Here is a 21,227-nt window from a genome sequence, read left to right as displayed (position 1 = left end):
ATCATCTTGCGAAAGTAAATGTGTATGTCCCAGAGCCCAGTAACTGTGCTCCAAAGTGTATACCCAATAGTAGTATTTCTCAAGGAGGTCATTATAGGAATTGTGGATTGAATAGTTCTTCATTGTCCCCTGTGCAGAACTCTCTAATACTCTGCATATTTTAATCTCTCTGCCTCTGCCTTTAAATGCCAAGAGTGTCCCCTGCAGCAAAGATAATGTTATTCACCAATCACTCTATCTACTTCTCCACATTTCTCAGACCCCTTGCAATTAAGGTGGAGTGATGTGACTAGTTCTGGCCAAAGAGCCACGGAGAAAAGTGGCATGTGTCACTTCTGCATCTAAACATACAAAGCCCATGAATGATGCTCCAGTTACCTCTTCCCTTGCCAAAGCAACAAAGGGAAGTATAAAAGAGCCAAGACTTCATAAGGCTGGGTCCCTGAACAACCGTGTGACAAAAGAAACTCCCACACCCCAAACCCACCAACCCACAACAGACACATAATATGAGAAATAACTGTTATGACCAGTCACTAAGATTGGGGGGAAAAGAGGGGTGTTACCATGGCATTATTTAAGCTTATATTAACTGATATGTTCACTGTTCAATCATCTGACCATCAAACATTCCTACATATAACCAAATGTCCCTCCAGCATAGTAACCCCACTTGGAAACTACTGTCTTAGAAAAAGTACTTGCGTACCAGGAGGCATATCAACATAAGACTATAGCAGCAACATTGTTTATAACAACAACAAACTGAAAGCAACCCAAATGTCCATCAGCAGGAAAATTACTTAAGAAATTATGAAAATTGTGGAATGTTTAGAGTAGACATTATAGAGAAATGAAAACCACATAAGTAACATGTAATCTTATTATGAAACACTGTATTAAGTGAATAAAATCAATTACAGAAGACCACAGCAATTTATCACTTTTATACACACCAAAAACAAGCAAAATATAGATACATGGTAAAACTTATTTCAAGAAAGGAAAAAATGATGAATACACATTCTAGGACAGTGAATCCTTCTAGGGCTAGGGGAGGCAATGAGACATAAGTAAAGAGAACACAGGTAGAAGAAACACTGGTATTGATATCACTACAGTTCCTACATTCAGTAGTGATTAACAATTCAATTTATTATACTTCATAATTTAACAAATATTAATTAAAGTACAATATTATCTGGCCAGGCAGGGTGGTTCACGCCTATAATCCCAGCACTTTGGGAGGCCGAGGTGGGCAGATCACTTGAGGTCAGGAGTTCGAGACCAGCCTGGCCAACATAGTGAAACCCCGTCCCTACTAAAAGTACAAAAATTAGCCAGGCATGGTGGTATGCACCAGCAGTCCCAGCAACTCAGGAGGCTGAGGCAGGAGAATCGCTTGAACCTGGGAGGCGGAGGTTGCAGTGAGCCAAGATCGCACCACTGCACTCCAGCCTGGGCAACAAAGCAAGACTGTCTTTCAAAAAAAATAATAATAATACATTATTTAAAAATCTATGTTAAATTCTATAGGACAAGTTAAATATAACATTAAAACCACATAATATAAATGTATCTATTAAATACTCTTTCAATAATCAAATTTTGAGAGTTTTATTTAACAACAAAGCCATATATGTAAAGTAATGACCACGCTCAAGTGGTATGAAACCATAGCAATTATAACTAGGTTATGACTAATCTATCTCACTCCTTATTTCTAAATCTATAGCTCTTCTATATCTAAATTAAAAAGAAAAAATAAAACTCCTTTCATTTTTACTCTCAGTTTTTCTCTGACAACAGAACAGGATTTAAAAAAAAAAAAAAAGACAAAAATTAATGAAAGCTCAAACTGCAAGAAATCAATTATTTTTCCCTAACTCAGTCAACAGATATTAAAGACTCAGTTTTTCAATGTAGTCAATTATTTTTTAAAGGCATAGTGTAAAACAGGTTTTACAAGTTTTGCTTGTGAAAAGAGGAAGCTATTAACTTTCAATTCACTCAATGGTAGAAGTCCATCCAGTAATAGGCCTGGGAAACGGGACAAGTCTCTAGTACAGAATGAAAATGCTAATTATAACCGGATCTGCTGACCTTATCTGAACATTCCATGTGCTTTCCTGCCTCTGCCTCTATGAGCATAAAAATCTTCTGACCATCTCCTTCACATGTCAAAAGACTTTTCATCCTTCGAATTCCATCATAATTGCTACCTCTTTCATCACAAAATTCCTTCTTACCCGACAAAATGTAATCTCTCCTTCTATTAATCCCCCACAGTACTTTTCTGCACCTTTCTTACAACAGATATCATTGCGCCTGCTTCATCTTCTGATATAAAATTATAAGCTATTCAAAGGCGGGGGGTTACTTAGCTATGTTAGTATTTCTGGAGTGCCAGGCACAGTGCCTTCCCCAAAGAGGATACTGAATAAACAGTTACATTAGATGTGCCTATGCAAACACCCAACATCATAGAGAAGAGAGAGACTGTTGACCCAACAAAGCATCAAACATTAAATATGCATTTTTAATAACCTATGGTGGTAATACAGATGATTTTTTTTCAGTAATCCATGTATCCATAGGGCAAAATCTTAAGTCGCTAACTTTTCAATGCTCCGACAAAAGTTAAGCAGCAGTGGATTCAAAATGAACGACTAAAATCGATCTAAATGTACCTTGCACAGCCTGACCAAAACCTATTTTTGAAAATGATCAAGTATTAGCCTTCTTAAAACCAGAATAGAGAGGAAAAAACTAACATAGGCTATTTATTCATAAGGAAAGACTACAAGAATGTGCTTGCTACACAGCAGTGAACAACAAAACCATTTATTACCATACACATCTGGTCTTACTTCCTTCACTTATAACCCTTGAAACAGATCAGACATTTAGACATTTGCCAATTAACAAATGGTTTACTTAGGCCAGGAACAGTGGCTCACACCTGTCATCTTGGCACTTTGGGAGGCCAAAGCGGGTGAATCATGAGGTCAGGAAATCAAGACCATCCTGGCTAACCCGGTGAAACCCCGTCTCTACTAAAAATACGGAAAATTAGCTGGATGTGGGGTCACGCGCCTGTAGTCCCAGCTACTTGGGAGGCTGAGGCAGGAGAATCACTTGAACCCGGGAGGCAGAGGTTGCAGTGATCTGGGATCATGCCACTACACTCCAGCCTGGGAAACAGAGCAAGACTTCATCTCAAAAAAATAAAATAAAAAAAAGGAAAAAAGAAAAAGAAAGTATTTGTTTAATGTGCCCCCAATGTCCAATGAATCATTTTCTCATCCAAATCCTAATTTCCATTTATTAACATATTATATTACTGAAAAATCAAGAAATATGACATCTAACTATAGTGATGCTACCCTTACCAATGCTTGGGACTTTATCAATAACTCTGACAAAGAAAAGAATATAACATTTTCCCAAGCAATCTGGTTCTATTTTATAAATAACAGCAATAAAATAGTTAACATACCCAAAGCAAAGAAACCAATAATGTCAAAAATATATCAGTTGCATCACATTTTCTCCAAAATGAGAAACATTTAAGATTCAAAATTTATAACTAGGCACTTAATCAACTAAAAATGCTAACCCCACTGGTCACTAAACACAGATAGGGGAAAATGTGGTCAAATACTTAAGCACTATAGACTCAAACCTTCAGCAGGGGTCAATGTCTCTAAATTCACAAATTTAAGGATCAGTATCCTCTACTAGAAAATGTATGCTTAAGATACCAACTCATAAGTAATCAATTTGTCATCTAAACTCTGAAATATGACAATGAAATTCTACCTATTTTCTGTCCAGTAGGTACAATGCACATAACTAATGAAGCAATGATCATCAAGGCCTCACATGAGCCAATGGCACTGTTTTTTCTCCACAGTTCCACCAACCGACAACATCCACAACAGGAACTGAATAAGACCTCAGATGAGTCAAAAATCATCTACCCCACATCACAGAAATGGCTTAAAGTAAGGTCCTTACTGATGCTGGGAAACTTGTTAGTATTTTGCTTGTTTTAAACTTACTTTTCGGCCTAGCGCGGTGGCTCACACCTGTAATCCCAGCACTTTGGGAGACCGAGGCGGGCAGATCACTTGAGGTCAGGAGTTCGAGACCAGCCTGGCCAACATAGTGAAACCCCGTCTCTACTGAAAATACAAAAATTAGCCAGGTGTGGTGGTGCATGCCTGTAATCCTGGCTGAGGCAGGAGTATGGCTTGAACTCAGGAGGCAGAGGTTGCAGTGAGCTGAGACCATGCCACTACACTCAAGCCTGGGCAACAGAGCAAGACTCCGACTCAAAAAATAAATAAATAAACAAACAAACTAACTAACTAACTTACTTTTCCACCAATCAGTGGCAGAACATGCATCTTTCCGGTCAAGCTGTCTTTCACAGATGATACTATCAGGCAGGTCCCACACAGGATGACTTGGCGTCTTGTCCATCTGTTCACTGGCAACTGCATTTTGCCTTTACGGACATTATACATTCCTGAGAGCTGAATCCGTTCAGAGCTACCCGTGTTGTGAGGTTTTCCTGAAATAAACACAAGCAAACATGTTATTCTTTTAAAATGGAAGCTTTTCCTACTCATCTGCATACCAGATATAAGAACTGGACAACAAGGGAATAATTCAAGGGAAAATTAAAAATTCAATCTAATTTATAATTGAGATGACAACTGTCGTAATGGAATTATGGTAAGAACTACATCTCCACATGTACACTTAATATTAAGTGAACAGCCTTTTCCATAAAATCCTAGGAAAACACCATTTTAACTCTCTGTTTCAACTGGAGTTTTCTTTTCTTTTTTATTTGAGACGGAGTCTCACTGTCGCCCAGGCTTGAGTGCAGTGGTGCGATCTCAACTCACTGCAACCTCCGCCTCCAAGGTTCAAGCAATTCTCCTGCCTCAGCCTCCTGTGTAGCTGGTCTACAGGTGCCGGCCACCAGGCATGGCTAATTTTTTTTGTATTTTTAGTAGAGATGGGGTTTCACCATGTTGGTCAGGCTGATCTCGAACTCCCGACCTCAGGAGATCTGCCCACCTCAGCCTCCCAAAGTGCTGGGATTACAGGCATGAGCCACCGCGCCTGGGTTGGAGTTTGATTTTCTTGCATATCTTTCACAATTTAATTTTATGTTTGAAAAGACTTCACGATGTTTATGAATGGATAGAGTTATTTAAATACACTAAGAAGAAAGTATTACAGCCTGAGATAGGAAAATAACATCCAACATCTTACATTTAATAAAACTAATCAGTTTAATAAAATTAACTGCGGATATTTTTCCTTCTACAGATATTCAATGTGTATTTACTGTAAGAAAGGAAATATTTTTCTTAAAAAACACGATGATGATTTCCTATTAGAAGTACTATCCCAGCAATCCATGAAGAATGGGTCCTACAATACTTATGACTCATGGTAAGGAGCACAGAAACAGAGAAATAAGAAATGAGGCTAAAAGGCTGAAAGAGATCTGAGAAAGGTCTGAAGAGTCTTTACTTCCCAAATGGAAATGAATTTGGCAGAATTAGTCAGGCAAGTCCTATCAACTTAATGGGAGAACTACTGTGATTGACACAAACATAGTGATAGAGTCACATAAGCAACCAGAAAAGTATTTCCACATTTCTAGATACTGAATAGATAATTTCAAACAGTACCAAAGCCTCTGCCCAGAGATAAGTTAATAAGAGATATATGTACTATAGTAGGACCCCAGTCAGGAATAACATATTTATTTAGAAGTTGGACTAGTTGCCAAGGGCTAGCAAAAGAAATAGGTTCAAGATAAATTACATTCTTATTAATATTAAAAATCAGCATAAATACCAAGTGGTTTTGATACATGTCTAATACTTATTAGACAGGGAACAGGAAGAACAACAGCTCTAAAAATAAATAACAAGAAACTCCAAAGAGTATCTGAACCTTCCCAATACATACTTAGGGCACAGATGTTAGGAAATAAGCCACAGGTTTGAATTTCGCTTCTTCTTTCTCCCAGTAGATAAAAATGTTTTATAAAATAAACACTTCACACTACAAAATTTTGTTGAGGCTGGGCCAGGATAAAGTATAACAGTGATTCAGCTACTTGAACCAGGTGCCCAGCAAACAGCTACACTGTTAGAGCTCTCACTGGAAAGGTACTGTATTGTTTGTCTACCACGTTAGTTTTCCCACAAATAAGTAGGGAGCCCAGAAGACTATTCAAAACAGATTGTGAGATGTGACAAGCCAAGGGCTGCCAATGATGGATCAGACACAGTGATTCACATGTCCCATTCTGCACAAGCTCATTTATACCTAAAGAGGAAGATGCCTGGGTTTCCAATCTAAGAGCTCCTTACTATATGACAGACTCTCTTCCTAGGGGGAAGAAGAGAGAAGAAAAGACAAAGAATAATAAAAATGAAAAGCAAATGAAGGACTAAAAACAATGGACAATAGGTTACTGGGTTTCCAAAATCCAATTTCCTTGACATAATAAACGAATGCTAAAAAGGGATCTGATCTGATCTACACACACACACACACACACACACACACAATAAATGCAAAGAAGTAGGCATTTTATTCAGTCCATCAGAGAGTGGCTTCAAGAATACTTGTTAACCTGTCAAATTTATGCAGTTCTATGAAGAAACAGAGACTGGAAAAAAAGAGAACAGGCATACATAAGGGCTGGCCTTTCAATTCTCCAACTCCATATACATCCTACAGAAAGCCCCAGAGCAAATCACCAGACAGACTGGACAAAGGCCAGAAGGGATCTTTAACAGAAGAGTATGGATACATCAGTAGATTCTGGCTCTTTATTCCCTAGTCAGAAAAATTTCCAAGAGTTCCGAATTGTCCTGGAGCCCAAGAGTCAGATCAGCCTGTCCTTGGAAAACCCTGAACATCCCAGTCTGAATCAAATCCCTCTGGTCTTGCTCTGAATGAATTTCAATATCCCTATTGTCTGTCCTCTCCCTGGGTGTCCCAGATCAGACACATCCTTAGGACGTGGCTGTGTACTAAGTGGGTCCTGGGGAATATGGAGATGAATGAGGTAATATATACCTAGACAATTACCCAGGTGCACCCTCCTTTTTATCAGACTTCCTTGTTCTATGACATAAGGAATTATTTTTGCTCTTCCTGCCAATTCTCAAAATTCTCAACTCAGAGGAATTCCAGTTGCCCTATGCTCTAATAAACACTGACAATACCAAAGTAATTCATGTCTGCCAGTTTAAAGCTGGGTCAGTTGTTAACTTTCACTTTAGAAATGTTACTCTAATTCCCTACAGGCTTAAGGCATTTTTACATGATCCAGGAGGAAAAACAGACAGCAAAAGCAAACATTTCAAGCTGAGACAGAAATACGACAACAGAGAGTGATTTGAAAACATACTCATATACTTCCTCTTTTACTTACGCACTTGGCACATGGTAGGTAAGGTGATCTATACTAGTCTATTTAAAAACCAGGCATGGCCCACTTGTAGAAAATTACAGCACAATGCTAAAGAATCAAACTAGGGCCTCTGGATTATTTTATTTATTTATTTATTTATTTATTTATTTATTTATTTATTTATTTATTAGACAGAGTCTCACTCTGTCGCCCAGGCTAGAGTACAGTGGCATGATTTCGGCTCACTGCAACCTCTGCCTCCCAGGTTCAATTGATTCTTCTGCCTCAGCCTCCAAGCACTTCGGACTACAAACAAATGCCACCATGCCTGGCTAATTTTTGTATTTTTAACACAGACAGCGTTTCCCCATATTGGCCAGGCTGGTCTCAAACTCCTGACCTCGTGATCCACCCACCTCGGCCTCCCAAAGTGCTGGGATTATATGTGTGAGCCACCGCGCCAAGACGGCCTCTGGATCTTGATTACATACTCAAAGCTCCTCTCCCACACCAAAATGACAGTTCTTATTTCACATAGTAAAACTGTTTTTTAAAGAGGGGGCAAAACAGAGCATGAAATGTCTTATAATCCAGTATGCTAGATGCTAGAGGTATCAAGAAAATGTTCTCTGCGTCAAATTGCTTAAAGCAAAATCTCTAAAAACGTAGTCCAAAAACCATATAAAGCAAAATCTCTAAAAATGTAGTCCAAGGATCATATATATTAGTATCACTTAGACTTCTGTCTACTACCACAGCCCTAGATTTGAAACATTGGTAACCAAGGCCTGAGACCTACATTTCAGCAACCACAAATAGATGGTTATATTTTGTGACCATAAATCTAAAATAATAAAATAAGTCATTCCCCAAGGTCAGTTTATTTTCTAACAAATGTATTCCTCACATTCATGAATTCAGGATTTTAATTGTCATCTCCGTAAGTAAGCTAGTTCAACCTTTTCACGTCATATAAAACTACCTTAAAAATACGATGAAAGCAATGGACCTCCAGAAAAAAAAACAACAACAACAACTTTAATATGCACAGACATCAGATTTGGCAGATAACTGTAGTAGATTTATTTGACCATACCCACGAGAATAAAGGATGGTGAAATCACTCAGTAACAAGAGCCTATTCCCATTTCCTTAAATCACATTCCAAACATGAGGAAGGGGTAGGTTAAAATTAATTTCTCCTATAGCCAAATTTATTCTTACAAAATTATTTGTCTTTGATCTTTCTTATCTCTTCCTTCACATAGTTTACCTATCTCAGGAGGCCTAGTCCATGTAGCAAACTATTTAGACAGATAATATTTACCTCAACAGACATTGTTTCCAATAAAAAAAGCTCACTGAGTATTATAGTGATAGGTCTACTGTAATCACTATAATTAAAAATGTATCTGGGCTGGGTGCAATGGTTTATGCCTGTAATCTCAGCACTTTAAAAGGCCAAAGTGGGAAGACTGCTTGAGCCCAGGAGTTCAAGACCAGCCTGGGCAACATAGTGAAACCCCGTCTCCATAAAAAAATTAACTAGGAGTGGTGGCAGGCACCTGTAGTCCCAGCTAATCAGGAAGTACAGGTGTGAGGACTGCTTGCGCCCAGGAGGTCAAGGGTGCAGTGCGCTATGATTGTGCCACTGCACTCCGGAGCCTGGGAGATGGAGTAAGACCTTGTCTTTAAAAAATATATATATATAATATGAATATATAAATATATATTATATAAATATATATTATATAAAATATGTAAATATATAAATATATAAGCATATATTATATATATATATACTTTATAGAAAAGATATTAATATATCTGTATACATACACTGGTTTTTAAAGTATTTACAATTTTACATCAGAAAGCCAAAACTAACATCTTAACCAAAAAGTAAAACATTATTTTGGAAAGTACACACTGGGCTGGACACAGTGGTTCATGCCTGTAATCTCAACACCTTGGGAGGCTGACGTGGGTAGATCACTTGAGGTCAGGAGTTCAAGACCAGCCAGGCCAAGATGGCAAAACTCTGTCTCTACTAAAAATATAAAAATTATCCAGGCATGGTGGCGGGCGCCTGTAGACCCAGCTAGTCTGGAGGCTGAGGCAGGAGAATCACTTAAATGCAGGAGGCGGAGGCTGCAGTGAGCTGAGGTTGTGCTACTGCACTCCAGCCCAGGTGACAGAGCGAAAGTCTGTCTCAAAAAAAAAAAAAAGAGAAAGTACACATTGGCTCATTTGACCACTGTTAAAAATAATGGGGGGTGGGGGTGGTCCATTATAAGGAAAACTTTAAGAAAACGGAAGCAATGTACTTCGTGTGCCTTTGTTGTGGTTGTTTTACATCCTGGATGGTTTAAACATTTATTTTCAGAGTAAGACCCTGTCATTTTTTTCAGAGCCAAAAAGTCATTGTTTTGTGAAGTACTTTTCTAGTGTCATGAATGGTTTTTGCAAAATGCTTTCTATGATAGAAACATCCACCTTTTAAAAATCTTCACTTTTTTTTCCACAGATTTATTAATGTATAAAAGACATACAGTAAACTACATAAAGTATAAAATAAGATATGACGTATCTACACACATGAAACCATCACCAGAAAATAAGTATATTGATCACTGCCGTTTCCTCATGTCCCACTGTGATTTCTCCCTCTCCCTACACCCCCACAGAGTTTCTCCCACACTCAGGCAACTATGATCTGGTTTCTGTCACTTTCTTCCATGTTGTTGCAAGAGTTCATTATTTTTTGTTGCTGTGTAGTATTACCTTGTAGTAATATATCACAATTTAACAACTGATCTGCTAATGGACATTTGAATTGTTTACAGTCTTTTTTTTTATTATTATTATTTTGACGGAGAACACTGGTGTACAAGTCTTGGTATAGACAAATGTTCTGATTCCTCTTGGGTAAATACCTAGGACTGGAATGGCTTGTTTGTACCATTTTACACCCCCAGCAGCAGTGCAGAGAGTTCCATAAGCTCCACATCCCTGTCAACATTTTTTTTTTTTTTTTTTTTTTTGAGATGCAGTTTTACTCTTGTCGCCCAGCTGGAGTGCAATGCCATAATCTCGGCTCACTGCAACATCCACCTTCCAGGTTCAAGCAATTCTCCTGCCTCAGCCTCCCGAGGAGCTGGGATTACAGCCACCCGCCACCACGCCTGGCTAATTTTTGTATTTTTAGTAGAGACAGGGTTTCACCATGTTGGCCAGGCTGGTCTAGAACTGCTGACCTCAGATGGTCCACCGCCTCAGCCTCCCAAAGTGCTGGGATTACAGGCATGAGCCACGGCGCCTGGCCCCCAGTCAACACTTTTAGCCATTCTAGTGCATATGTAGTGGTATCTCCCTATGGTTTTAAGTTGCATTCCCCTAAGGACTAATCATCTTCTCACAAGTTTCTGATCTGCATATCTTCTTTGCCAAAGTGACTATTCAAATCTATTGTTCAATTTTAATTGGGTTGCGTTCTTTAGCTATTCCCAACATAAATCCTCTGTCAGATATACTTTTTTTTTTTTTGAGACACAGTCTTGCTGTTGCCCAGGCTGGAGTGCAGTGGCACAAACATAGCTCGCTACAGTCTCAACCTCCTCCTGGGATCAAATGATCCTCCCTCCTCAGCCTCCCGAATAGCTGGGACTACAAGTGCCTGCCACCATGCCCAGATAATTTTTTTCCATTTTTTGTAGAGACAAGGTCTCGCTATGTTGCCCATGCTGGCCTTGAATTCCTGCACTCAAATGATGCTTCCACCTCAGCCTCCCACATGTTGGGATTATAAGCGTGAGTCACTGTGCCCAGACTTCTATCAGATATATGACTTGCAAATATTTTCTCCCAGTCTGGCTTACTTACTTTTTAACTTTCTTTTTTTTATTATTATTATACTTTAAGTTCTAGGGTACATGTGCACAACGTGCAGGTTTGTGATATATGAATACATGTGTTATGTTGGTGTGCTGCACCCATTAACTCATCATTTACAATAGGTATGTCTCCTAATGCTATCCCTCCCCACTACCCCCTCCCCACAATAAGACCCGGCATGTGATGCTCCCCTTCCTGTGTCCAAGTGATCTCATTGTTCAATTCCTACCTATGAATGAGAACATGCGGTACTTGGTTTTCTGTTCTTGTGATAGTTTGCTGAGAATGATGGCTTCCAGCTGCATCCATGTACCTACAAAGGACACGAACTCATCCTTTTTTATGGTTACACAGTATTCCATCGTGTACATGTGCCACATTTTCTTAATCCAGTCTGTCACTGATGGACATTTGGGTTGATTCCAAGTCTTTGCCATTGTGAACAGTGCCGGATTAAACATACGTGTGCATGTGTCTTTGTAGCAGCATGACTTACAAACCTTTGGGTATATCCCCAGTAATGGGACTGCTGAGTCAAACAGTATTTCTAGTTCTAGATCCTTGAGGAATCGCCACAGTTTTCCACAATGGTTGAACTAGTTTACAGTCCCACCCACAGTGTAAAAGTGTTCCTATTTCTCCACATCCTCTCCAGCACCTGTTGTTTCCTGATTTTTTTAATGATTGCCATTCTAACTGGTGTGAGATGGTATCTCATTGTGGTTTTGATTTGCATTTCTCTGATGGCAAGTGACGATGAGCATTTTTTCATGTGTCTGTTGGCTGTATGAATGTCTTCTTTTGAGAAGTGTCTGTTCATATCCTTTGCCCACTTTTTGATGGGGTTGTTTGGTTTTTTTTTTGTAACTTTGATTGAGTTCTTTATAGGTTCTGGATATTAGCCCTTTGTCAGATGAGCAGATTGCAAAAATTTCCTCCCATTCTGTAGGTTGCCTGTTCACTCTGATGGTAGTTTCTTTTGCTGTGCAGAAGCTCTGTAGTTTAATTAGATCCCATTTGTCAATTTTGGCTTTTGTTGCCGTTACTTTTGGTGTTTTAGACATGAAGTCCTTGCCCATGCCTATGTCCTGAATGGTATTGCCTAGGTTTTCTTCTGGGGTTTTTATGGTTTTAGGTCTAACATTTAAGTCTCTAATCCATCTTGAATTAATTTTTGTATAAGGTGTAAGGAAGGGATCCAGTTTCAGCTTTCTACATATGGCTAGCCAGTTTTCCCAGCACCATTTATTAAATAGGGAATCCTTTCCCCATTTCTTGTTTTTGTCAGGTTTGTCAAAGATCAGATGGTTGTAGATGTATGGTATTATTTCTGAGGGTTCTGTTCTGTTCCATTGGTCTATATCTCTGTTTTGGCACCAGTACCATGCTGTTTTGGTTACTGTAGCCTTGCAGTATAGTTTGAAGTCAGGTAGCGTGATGCCTCCAGCTTTGTTCTTTTGGCTTAGGATTGTCTTGGCAACGAGGGCTCTTTTTTGGTTCCATATGAACTTTAAAGTAGTTTTTTCCCATTCTGGCAGCTTGATGGGGATGACATTGAATCTATAAATTACCTTGGGCAGTATGGCCATTTTCATGATATTGATTCTTACTATGCATGAGCATGGAATGTTCTTCCATTTGTTTCTGTCCTCTTTTATTTCACTGAGCAGTGGTTTGTAGTTCTCCTTGAAGAGGTCCTTCACATACCTTGTAAGTTGGATTCCTAGGTATTTTATTCCATTTGAAGCTACTGTGAATGGGAATTCACTCATGATTTGGCTCTCTGTTTGTCTGTTATTGGTGTATAAGAATGCTTGTGATTTTTGCACATTGATTTTGTATCCTGAGACTTTGCTGAAGTTGCTTATCAGCTTCAGAGATTTTGGGCTGAGATGATGGGGTTTTCTAAATATACAATCATGTCACCTGCAAACAGGGAAAATTTGACTTCCTCTTTTCCTAATTATATACCCTTTATTTCTTTCTCCTGCCTGATTGCCCTGGCCAGAATTTCCAACACTATGTTGAATAGGAGTGGTGAGAGAGGACATCGCTATCTTGTGCCAGTTTTCAAATGGAATGCTTCCAGTTTTTGCCCATTCACTGTGATGTTGCCTGTGGGTTTGTGATGAATAGCTCTTATTATTTTGAGATATGTCCCATCAATACCTAATTTATTGAGAGTTTTTAGCATGAAGGGCTGTTGAATTTTGTCAAACGCCTTTTCTGCATCTACTGAGATAATCATGTGGTTTTTGTCTTTGGTTCTGTTTGTATGTTGGAGTACATTTAAAATTATCTTTAAAATAATCTTTAAAATTACTTGTGAAACCAGGTAGTATAAATCCTACTCTGTAAAAAAGCAGAGTTGCAATCTAGATGCCTTTTATTTATTTCGCTTACCTCACTACTACAACCTTGAACAGAAGCAGTGAAAGCAGACATTCTTTCCTTTTTCCTGATCTTAAGGGGAAGGCATTCAAATTTTTGCCATTTAAAACACTATTAGCATCCGGGCACGGTGGCTCACACCTGTAATCCCAGCAGTTTGGGAGGCCGAGGCGGGTGGATCACGAGGTTAGGAGATCAAGACCATCCTGGCTAACACGGTGAAACGACATCTCCACTAAAAATACAAAAAAAGATTAGCTGGGCGTGGTAGCAGGCGCCTGTAGTCCCAGCTACTCAGGAGGCTGAGGCAGGAGAATGGCGTAAACCCGGGAAGCAGAGCTTGCAGTGTGCCAAGATCGTGCCACTGCACTCCAGCCTAGGCAACAGAGCAAGACTCCGTCTCAAAAAAAAAAAAAAGCCAAATAAATGAATAAAACACTATTAGCTGTATATTTTCTACAGATGCTCTATATCAAACTGAGGAAGTTTCCTTCTATTCCTAACTTGCCAAGGTATTTTTTTTCTAAATCAGAAAGGGATATTGGAATTCCTCAAATGCTGTTTCTGTCACCAAGATGATTATGAATTTAATTGATAATTTTTTGCTTTAAGAAACAGGGTCCTGGTCTGTACCCACACTGTGCAGTAGCACAACCATGGCTCTGTGTAACCTCAAACTCCTGGGCTCATGTGATCTTTCTGCCTCAGTCTCCTGAGTGGCTAGGACTACAGGTGCACACCAGCATGCTTGGCTAATGTAAAAAAATTGTTTTTGTAGAGATGGGCATGGTGGCATGCGCCTGTAATCCCAGCTACTCAGAAGGCTTGAGTAGAAGGTGGGAGAATTGCTTGAACGTGGGAGGGAGAAGTTGCAGTGAGCCCAGACAGTGCCACTGCGCTCCTGCCTGGTGACAGAGCAAGACTCTGTCTCAAAAAACATAACATATATTCTTATTATTCTTTTAATATCTATAGAATCTGTAATGATGTCACCTCTTTCATTCCTGATATTGGTAACTTGATTCTTCTATCTTTTCTTGATCAGTCTGGTTAGAGAACTATCAATTTTATTAAGCTTCTTAATGGTTTTAAATTCGCTGATCTTCTTTTTACCTTTCTTTCCTTCTTCTTCTTTTTTTTTTTTTTTTGATAAAAGGTCTCACTCTATCACCCAGGCTGGAGTATAGTGGTGCGATCTCGCCTCACTGCAACCTCTGCCTCCCAGGCTCAAGTGATTCTCCCAGCCCAGCCTGCCAAATAGCTGGGACTACAGGTGTATGCCATTATGCCCAGCTGACTTTTGTACTTTTTGTAGAGACAGGGTTTCACCATGTTCCTCAGGCTCACTGATTTTCTGTTTCATTTATTTATTTTTCACTGTTATTGCTTATTGTTTCTTTTACTAATATATATTTTTTCTTTTTTAAAGACAGTGTTTCACCATGTTGCCCTGGCTGGGCTCAAACTCTTGCACTCAAGTGATCTGCCCACCTCAGCCTCCCAAAGTGTTGGGATACAGGCGTGTGAGCCAATGCACTGGGTCCATCTTCTACTGATTTTGAGATTCTCTTCTTTCTAAACACTGCTTAACTGCATCCCACAAATTCTAGTATATTATGTTTTAACCTTTCATCAGTTCATAGTACTTTCTAATTTCCTTTTTATTTCTTCTTTCACACATAGCTATTTGGGAAGTATGTAATTTCATTTACACATATTTGAGGATTTTCCAGCTATCTTTCTTTTCTTGGTCTCTGGTTTAATTCCACAAGATTGTGGTCAGAGAATGTTCTTTGTAGGAATTGATTTTTAAAATATTTTGTTTCTGCCTTGTCTTACAGTGCTGAATTAAAAACAAAATAAACTTATTATACTTGTTTTATAGTGTAGAATACAGTCTATCTTGGTTAATGTTTGTATTAGTTAGTTTTCATTCTGCTATAAAAAACTGCCCAAGACTGGGTAATTTATTAAGGAAAGGGGTTTAATTGACTAATAGTGCAGCATGGCAGGGGAGGCCTAAGGAAACTCACAATCATGGCGGAAGGGGAAGCAAAGCACCTTCTTTACAAGGTGGCAGGAAGAAGTGCTGAGCGAAGGGGGGATGAGCCCCTTATAAAACCATCAGGTCTCATGAGAACTCACTCACCATCATGAGAACAGCAATGGGGGAAACTGCCCCCGTGATTCAGTTATCTCCATCTGGTCTCTCCTTTGACCAGAGTGGGGATTGTGGGGATTACAATTCAAGATGAAATCTGGGTGGGGACTCAAAGCCTAATCATATCAACGTTCCATATGTACTTGAAAAAAAATGTGTATTTTGCTATTGCAGAGTGCATTATTCTATAAACTGAGGTCCAGCTGGTTAAGAGTGCTAGTCAAGTCTTCTATATTTTTAATAATTTTGTCTACACATTCTTTTAAAGATTGAGAGAAAGGCATTGAAATGTATTGCTATAATTGTGGATCTGTCTATTTCTGCTTGCAGTTCTATCAGCTTTTGATTTATGTATACTGAAGTTCTATTTAGGTGCATAAACATTTAGGATTGTTCTATCTTCTTGATGTATGGATTGCTTTATCATTATAAAACAACCTTCTTTATCACTGATTATACTGTTTTCTCTAAAATCTACTTTGTCAATGCAAATATAGCCACTCTATTTTTCTTATAATCAGTGTTACCAACATTTACATATTTTCATCTTTTTACTTTGAAACTATATGATCTTTATATTTAAAATGGATTTCCTGGCCAGGTGCAGAGGTTCACACCTGTAATCCCAGCACCTGGGAGGCCGAGGCGGGTGGATCACCTGAGGTCAGGAGTTCGAAACCAGTATGGTGGCCAACATGGGGAAACCCCGTCTCTACTAAAAATACAAAAATTTGCTGGGTGTGGTGGCAGGCGCCTGTAATCCCAGCTACTTGGGAGGCTGAGGCAGGAGAATCACTTGAACCCAGGAGGCAGAGGTTGCAGTGAGCCGAGATTGCTCCATTGCACTCCAGCCTGGGCAACAAGAGTAAAACTCTGTCTCTAAATAAACAAATAATAATAAAATAAAATAGGTTTCTTGTAGGCAGCAGTTACTTTTTTTAATCTGATAATCTGTCTTTTAACTGAAACATTTACTCCTTTCACATTAATGTGACTGCTGATAATGTAAATATAGATGTGTATGAATTGAAATCTACCATATTATTCTTTGTTTTCTACTTATCCCATCTGTTCTTTGTTTTTCCTCATTTTATGCCTTGTTTCGTATTAACTGATTCCATTTTATCCTCTTGGTTGGCATATTAACAATACATTCCTTACTGTGTTCTTATTAATGGTTGCTTTAGGGTTCATTATATACATTTTGAACTCACAATCTACCTTCAAGTAATATACCACTTCATGAACACCATAACTAGTACAGTACAACAGTATACTTCCATTTCCATTACCAATATAATATTGTATCACTTCATGTACAATTTAAGAACCTTAGGATAATACACTGCCATTTCCGTTCTCCTAGTTTTTGTGCTATTGTTGCCATTTGTTTTTTCCCTTACATGTTACTGACAGTGGTACGCATGAGTTGGTTTATACTGGTTCACAGTTGGTTTTTTAATTTTCAGTAATAAATACTCAAAACTCATCACATCCTAATTATTTTACTACATTTTACTATTGTCTAACACATACATCTATTGTACATTAATGTTAGAAATACTATATAACAGTATATTACTGTGTATCTATTCCCGGCTCTACATTTAGTGACATCATGTTTGCAGCCTGAAAACCACCCCTGTGGCTGTATTTACAGCATGGAAATTGGCAAATGCTACCATCAAGGCAAAGAGGAGGTTGCTAACCATTTTCTGGCATTCCAGTGGTTATAACCTCCCCCTTGCCCACCCACAATATACTATTGTTGTCTTTACTAAAATAACACATTACCTTGGAAGATAATTTTTAAAATAAGTCTTTTATATTTATTATTTCTAGTGTTCTTCATTCCTTTATGTAGATCCAGATTTCCACCTGTTATCTTTTTCCTTTGACCTCAAGGGCTTGACATTTCTTATGGCACAGGTCTGCTGTTGATAGTCTTTCCACTTTTGTAAATTTGAGAAAGTCTTTCTTTTCCTTTGTTTTTTTGAAAATATTTTCTTTTTGAGATGGAGTTTCGCTCTGTCACCCAGGCTGGAGTGCAGTGGTGCAATCTTGGCTCACTGCAACCTTTGCCTCCCAGGTTCAAGCAATTCTCCCTGCCTCAGCCTCCCAAGTAGCCGGGACTACAGGCGTCCGCCACCACACTAATTTTTACATTTTTTAGTAGAGATGGGGTTTCACCAAGTTGACCAGGCTGGTCCTTGAACTCATGACCTCAGGTGATCCACCTGCTTCGGCTTCCCAAAGTGCTGAGATTACAGGCGTGAACCACCGAGGCTGGCCCAAAAATATTTTCACTGTGTACAGAATTCTAGGTCAAAAGCTTTTTTCCTTCAGAATGATCTCTTCCACTGACTTCTAGTGTTCACTGTTTCTGTCAAGAAGTCTGGCCTGGGCGCAGTGGCTCACACCTGTAATTCCAGCACTTTGGAAGGCCAAGGCGGACAGATCACGAAGTCAAGAGATCAAGACTATTCTAGCCAACATAGTGAAACCCTGTCTCTACTAAACATACAAAAATTAGCTGGCCATGGTGGCACACACCTGTAGTCCCAGCTACTCAGAAGACTGAGGCAGAAGAATCGCTTGAACCTGGAAGGCAGAGGTTGCAGTGAGCCTAGATCTCGCCACTACACTCCAGACTGGTGACAGAGTGAGACTCCGTCTCAAAAAAAAAAAAGTCTGTTGCTATTCTTAAGTCCTAGCATGTTCGGCACTCTCTCAGTGCTTTTTTTAAGATTTTTTCTTTTTATCACTGGTTTTAAGCAACGTAATCATGCTTCTTAGCATACTTCACGTTTCATGTGCTCAAGGTTTGTGGAACTTCTTAGATTTATGGTCAAATTTGACATTTTTTCAGCCCTTATTTTAAATATTTTTTCTGACCTCACAAGGTCTCTCCAGGGACTCTAATTACAAACACTTGAAGTTATCCCACAATTCATTATGGGTTTTTTTTTTTAATCCGTATGTTTCATCATTGGTAATCAATTACTGTATCTTCAAGTTCACTAATCTTTTATTCTGTAGTGTTTGATCTATTGTTAATGCCTTCCAGTGTATTTTTCATCTCTATAAATTCAATTTGTGTATGTATGCATGTGTATTTACCTACATATACACATATGCATTCACACACATATGTATCTTCCACGTCTCTCCTTAATATGCAAATGCTCTCTTTTATTTTCCTGAATATATGGAACATAACTAAAATAGCTGCTTAAATTGTCCTTGGCAACTAAGTCTATCATTTGTATCATTTCTGTGTTAGTTTAGTTTCACAGAGCCAGGTATGGTGGCTCACACCTACAATCCCAGCACTTCGGGAGACCGAGGCAGGAGAACTGCTTACATCCAGGACTTTCACACCAGCCTGGGAAACACAGTGAGACGTCCATCTCTACAAAAAAATACAAAAATTAGCTGGGTGTGGGGGCTTGCACCTGTAGTCCCAGTTACTCTGGAGGCTGAGGTGGCAGGATCACCTGAGCCCAGGAAGGTGAGGCCGAAGTGAGTCAAAGTCACACCATTGCACTCTAGCCTGGGCAACAGAGCAAGACCTTGTCTCTACTATTAAAATATTTAAATAGCTAAAAGTACCCAAGACAATCTCATAGATTTGGCTACACAAAAATGTTAAATTTTCAAAGAGGACTGGAAAACACTTTCACAAAATATGGCAGAAATGATGTCTTATTTAATATAATAATTTTACAAAACAGTACCCTAATGGAAAAAATAAACATATATAAACAGGCAAGTTCATATAAGTACAAGTAGACAAAAAACATTTCCCCAAATTGCCACTGATAATAGTAAAAACTAAAACAAACTACTACCATTTACCACTTTTCTAATTGGCAAAGATTTTAAAAGACTAATAATACCCACCACTGCATAAAGTTTTAGAAAAATAAAGAAACTTTTTTTATTATTTATTTTTATTTTTTTTGAGATGGAATATCGCTCTATCACCCAGGCTGGAGTGCAATGGCACGATCTCGGCTCACTGCAACCTCTGCCTCCCGGGTTCAAGTGATTCTCCTGCCTCAGCCTCCTAAGTAGCTGGGATTACCGGCACATGCCACCATGCCCGGCTAATTTTTTTTGTATTTTTAGTAGAGACAGGGTTCCACAATGTTGGTCAGGCTGGTCTTGAACTCCTGACCTCGTGATCCGCCCACCTCTGCCTCCCAAAATGCGGGATTACAGGCGTGAGCCACCATGCCCAGCCAGAAACAAACTTCTTATACATTGCTGGTATGAGTGTACATTAACACAACCTTTCTGAGGGGCAATTTGAAAACAGGTTTCAAAAGCCTTAATGTTTGTACTCTTTTCAACTTCAAGACACTTAATCTAAGAAAAAAACTTAAATTTACAAAGATGTATGTAAAGAATACCCAATATAATATCATTTATAGTGAAGAAACATTAAAAACCCTCCTCAACATTCAACAATAGGAAACTGGTTAAAGTAGAATGCATCTATAATGAAATTATAAGGAATCACTTGAAAACAATATTATTGGTAAGTAATTGCCAACCTGAAACGATGGTTACCATAGAGGATCAACATAAAAATGTCTGTTTTAGACTACAGGTATGGCATAATTCTGACACTGTAAATAAATACAATTTATATGTATGTATTCATTCAAATATCAGGAAAAGGGTAGCACAAATTTAAAGTTTAAGAACAGAACAAGTTTAAATATATGTCCACAAATTATTTTAAATTTTTTCCTTCAAAAGAGAGCACCTAATTCCACTTCCTTTGTGTCTGTACTGCACTTAGTGACTGGTTTCTAACAAACAAAATATAGTAGAAGTGACAGCAGCAGCTTGTGAATTCTGAAACTAGGTCATAAAAGCATATAGCTTCCTCCTCCCTCTCTCTCTCTCTAGGATCACTCCCTCTGGGGAAGCCAGCTGCCCTGTCATGAGGATACTCATACAATCCTTTGAAAAGGCCGACAAGGTGAGGAACTGAAACTTCCTGCTAACAGCCAGCAAGGAACTAAGGCCTCTTAACAACAGCCATGTGAGCAGGCCATATTAGAAACATCCTCAAGGCCGGGTGTGGTGGCTCACGCCTGTAATCCCAGCACTTTGGGAGGCCGGGGGCAGGCGGGTCACGAAGTCTGGAGATCGAGACCATCCTGGCTAACACGGTGAAACCCCGTCTCTACTAAAAATACAAAAAGTTAGCCGGGCGTGGTGGTGGGCGCCTGTAGTCCCAGCTACTCGGGAGGCTGAGGCAGGAGAATGGCGTGAACCCGGGAGGCGGAGCTTGCAGTGAGCCGAGAT

The 21,227-nt window shown here is 39.0% G+C and overlaps 1 protein-coding gene across 1 annotated transcript in view; it reads right to left on the bottom strand.

Moving 5' to 3' along the window:
- Positions 1 to 21,227, bottom strand: part of PHLPP1 (PH domain and leucine rich repeat protein phosphatase 1) — a 271,730-nt gene that overhangs the window by 150,349 nt on the left and 100,154 nt on the right. The window contains exon 2 of the mRNA XM_010388805.2: positions 4,383 to 4,579. Coding sequence (XP_010387107.2) covers positions 4,383 to 4,579 — 197 coding nt within the window. The remainder of the gene's footprint in view (positions 1 to 4,382; positions 4,580 to 21,227) is intronic.

This window comes from Rhinopithecus roxellana, chromosome 21 (assembly GCF_007565055.1).
Source record: "Rhinopithecus roxellana isolate Shanxi Qingling chromosome 21, ASM756505v1, whole genome shotgun sequence".
Lineage (NCBI taxonomy): Eukaryota > Metazoa > Chordata > Mammalia > Primates > Cercopithecidae > Rhinopithecus > Rhinopithecus roxellana.
The sequence above is the reverse complement of the archived record's forward strand: the minus strand, read 5'-3'. Positions and strand labels throughout refer to the sequence as shown.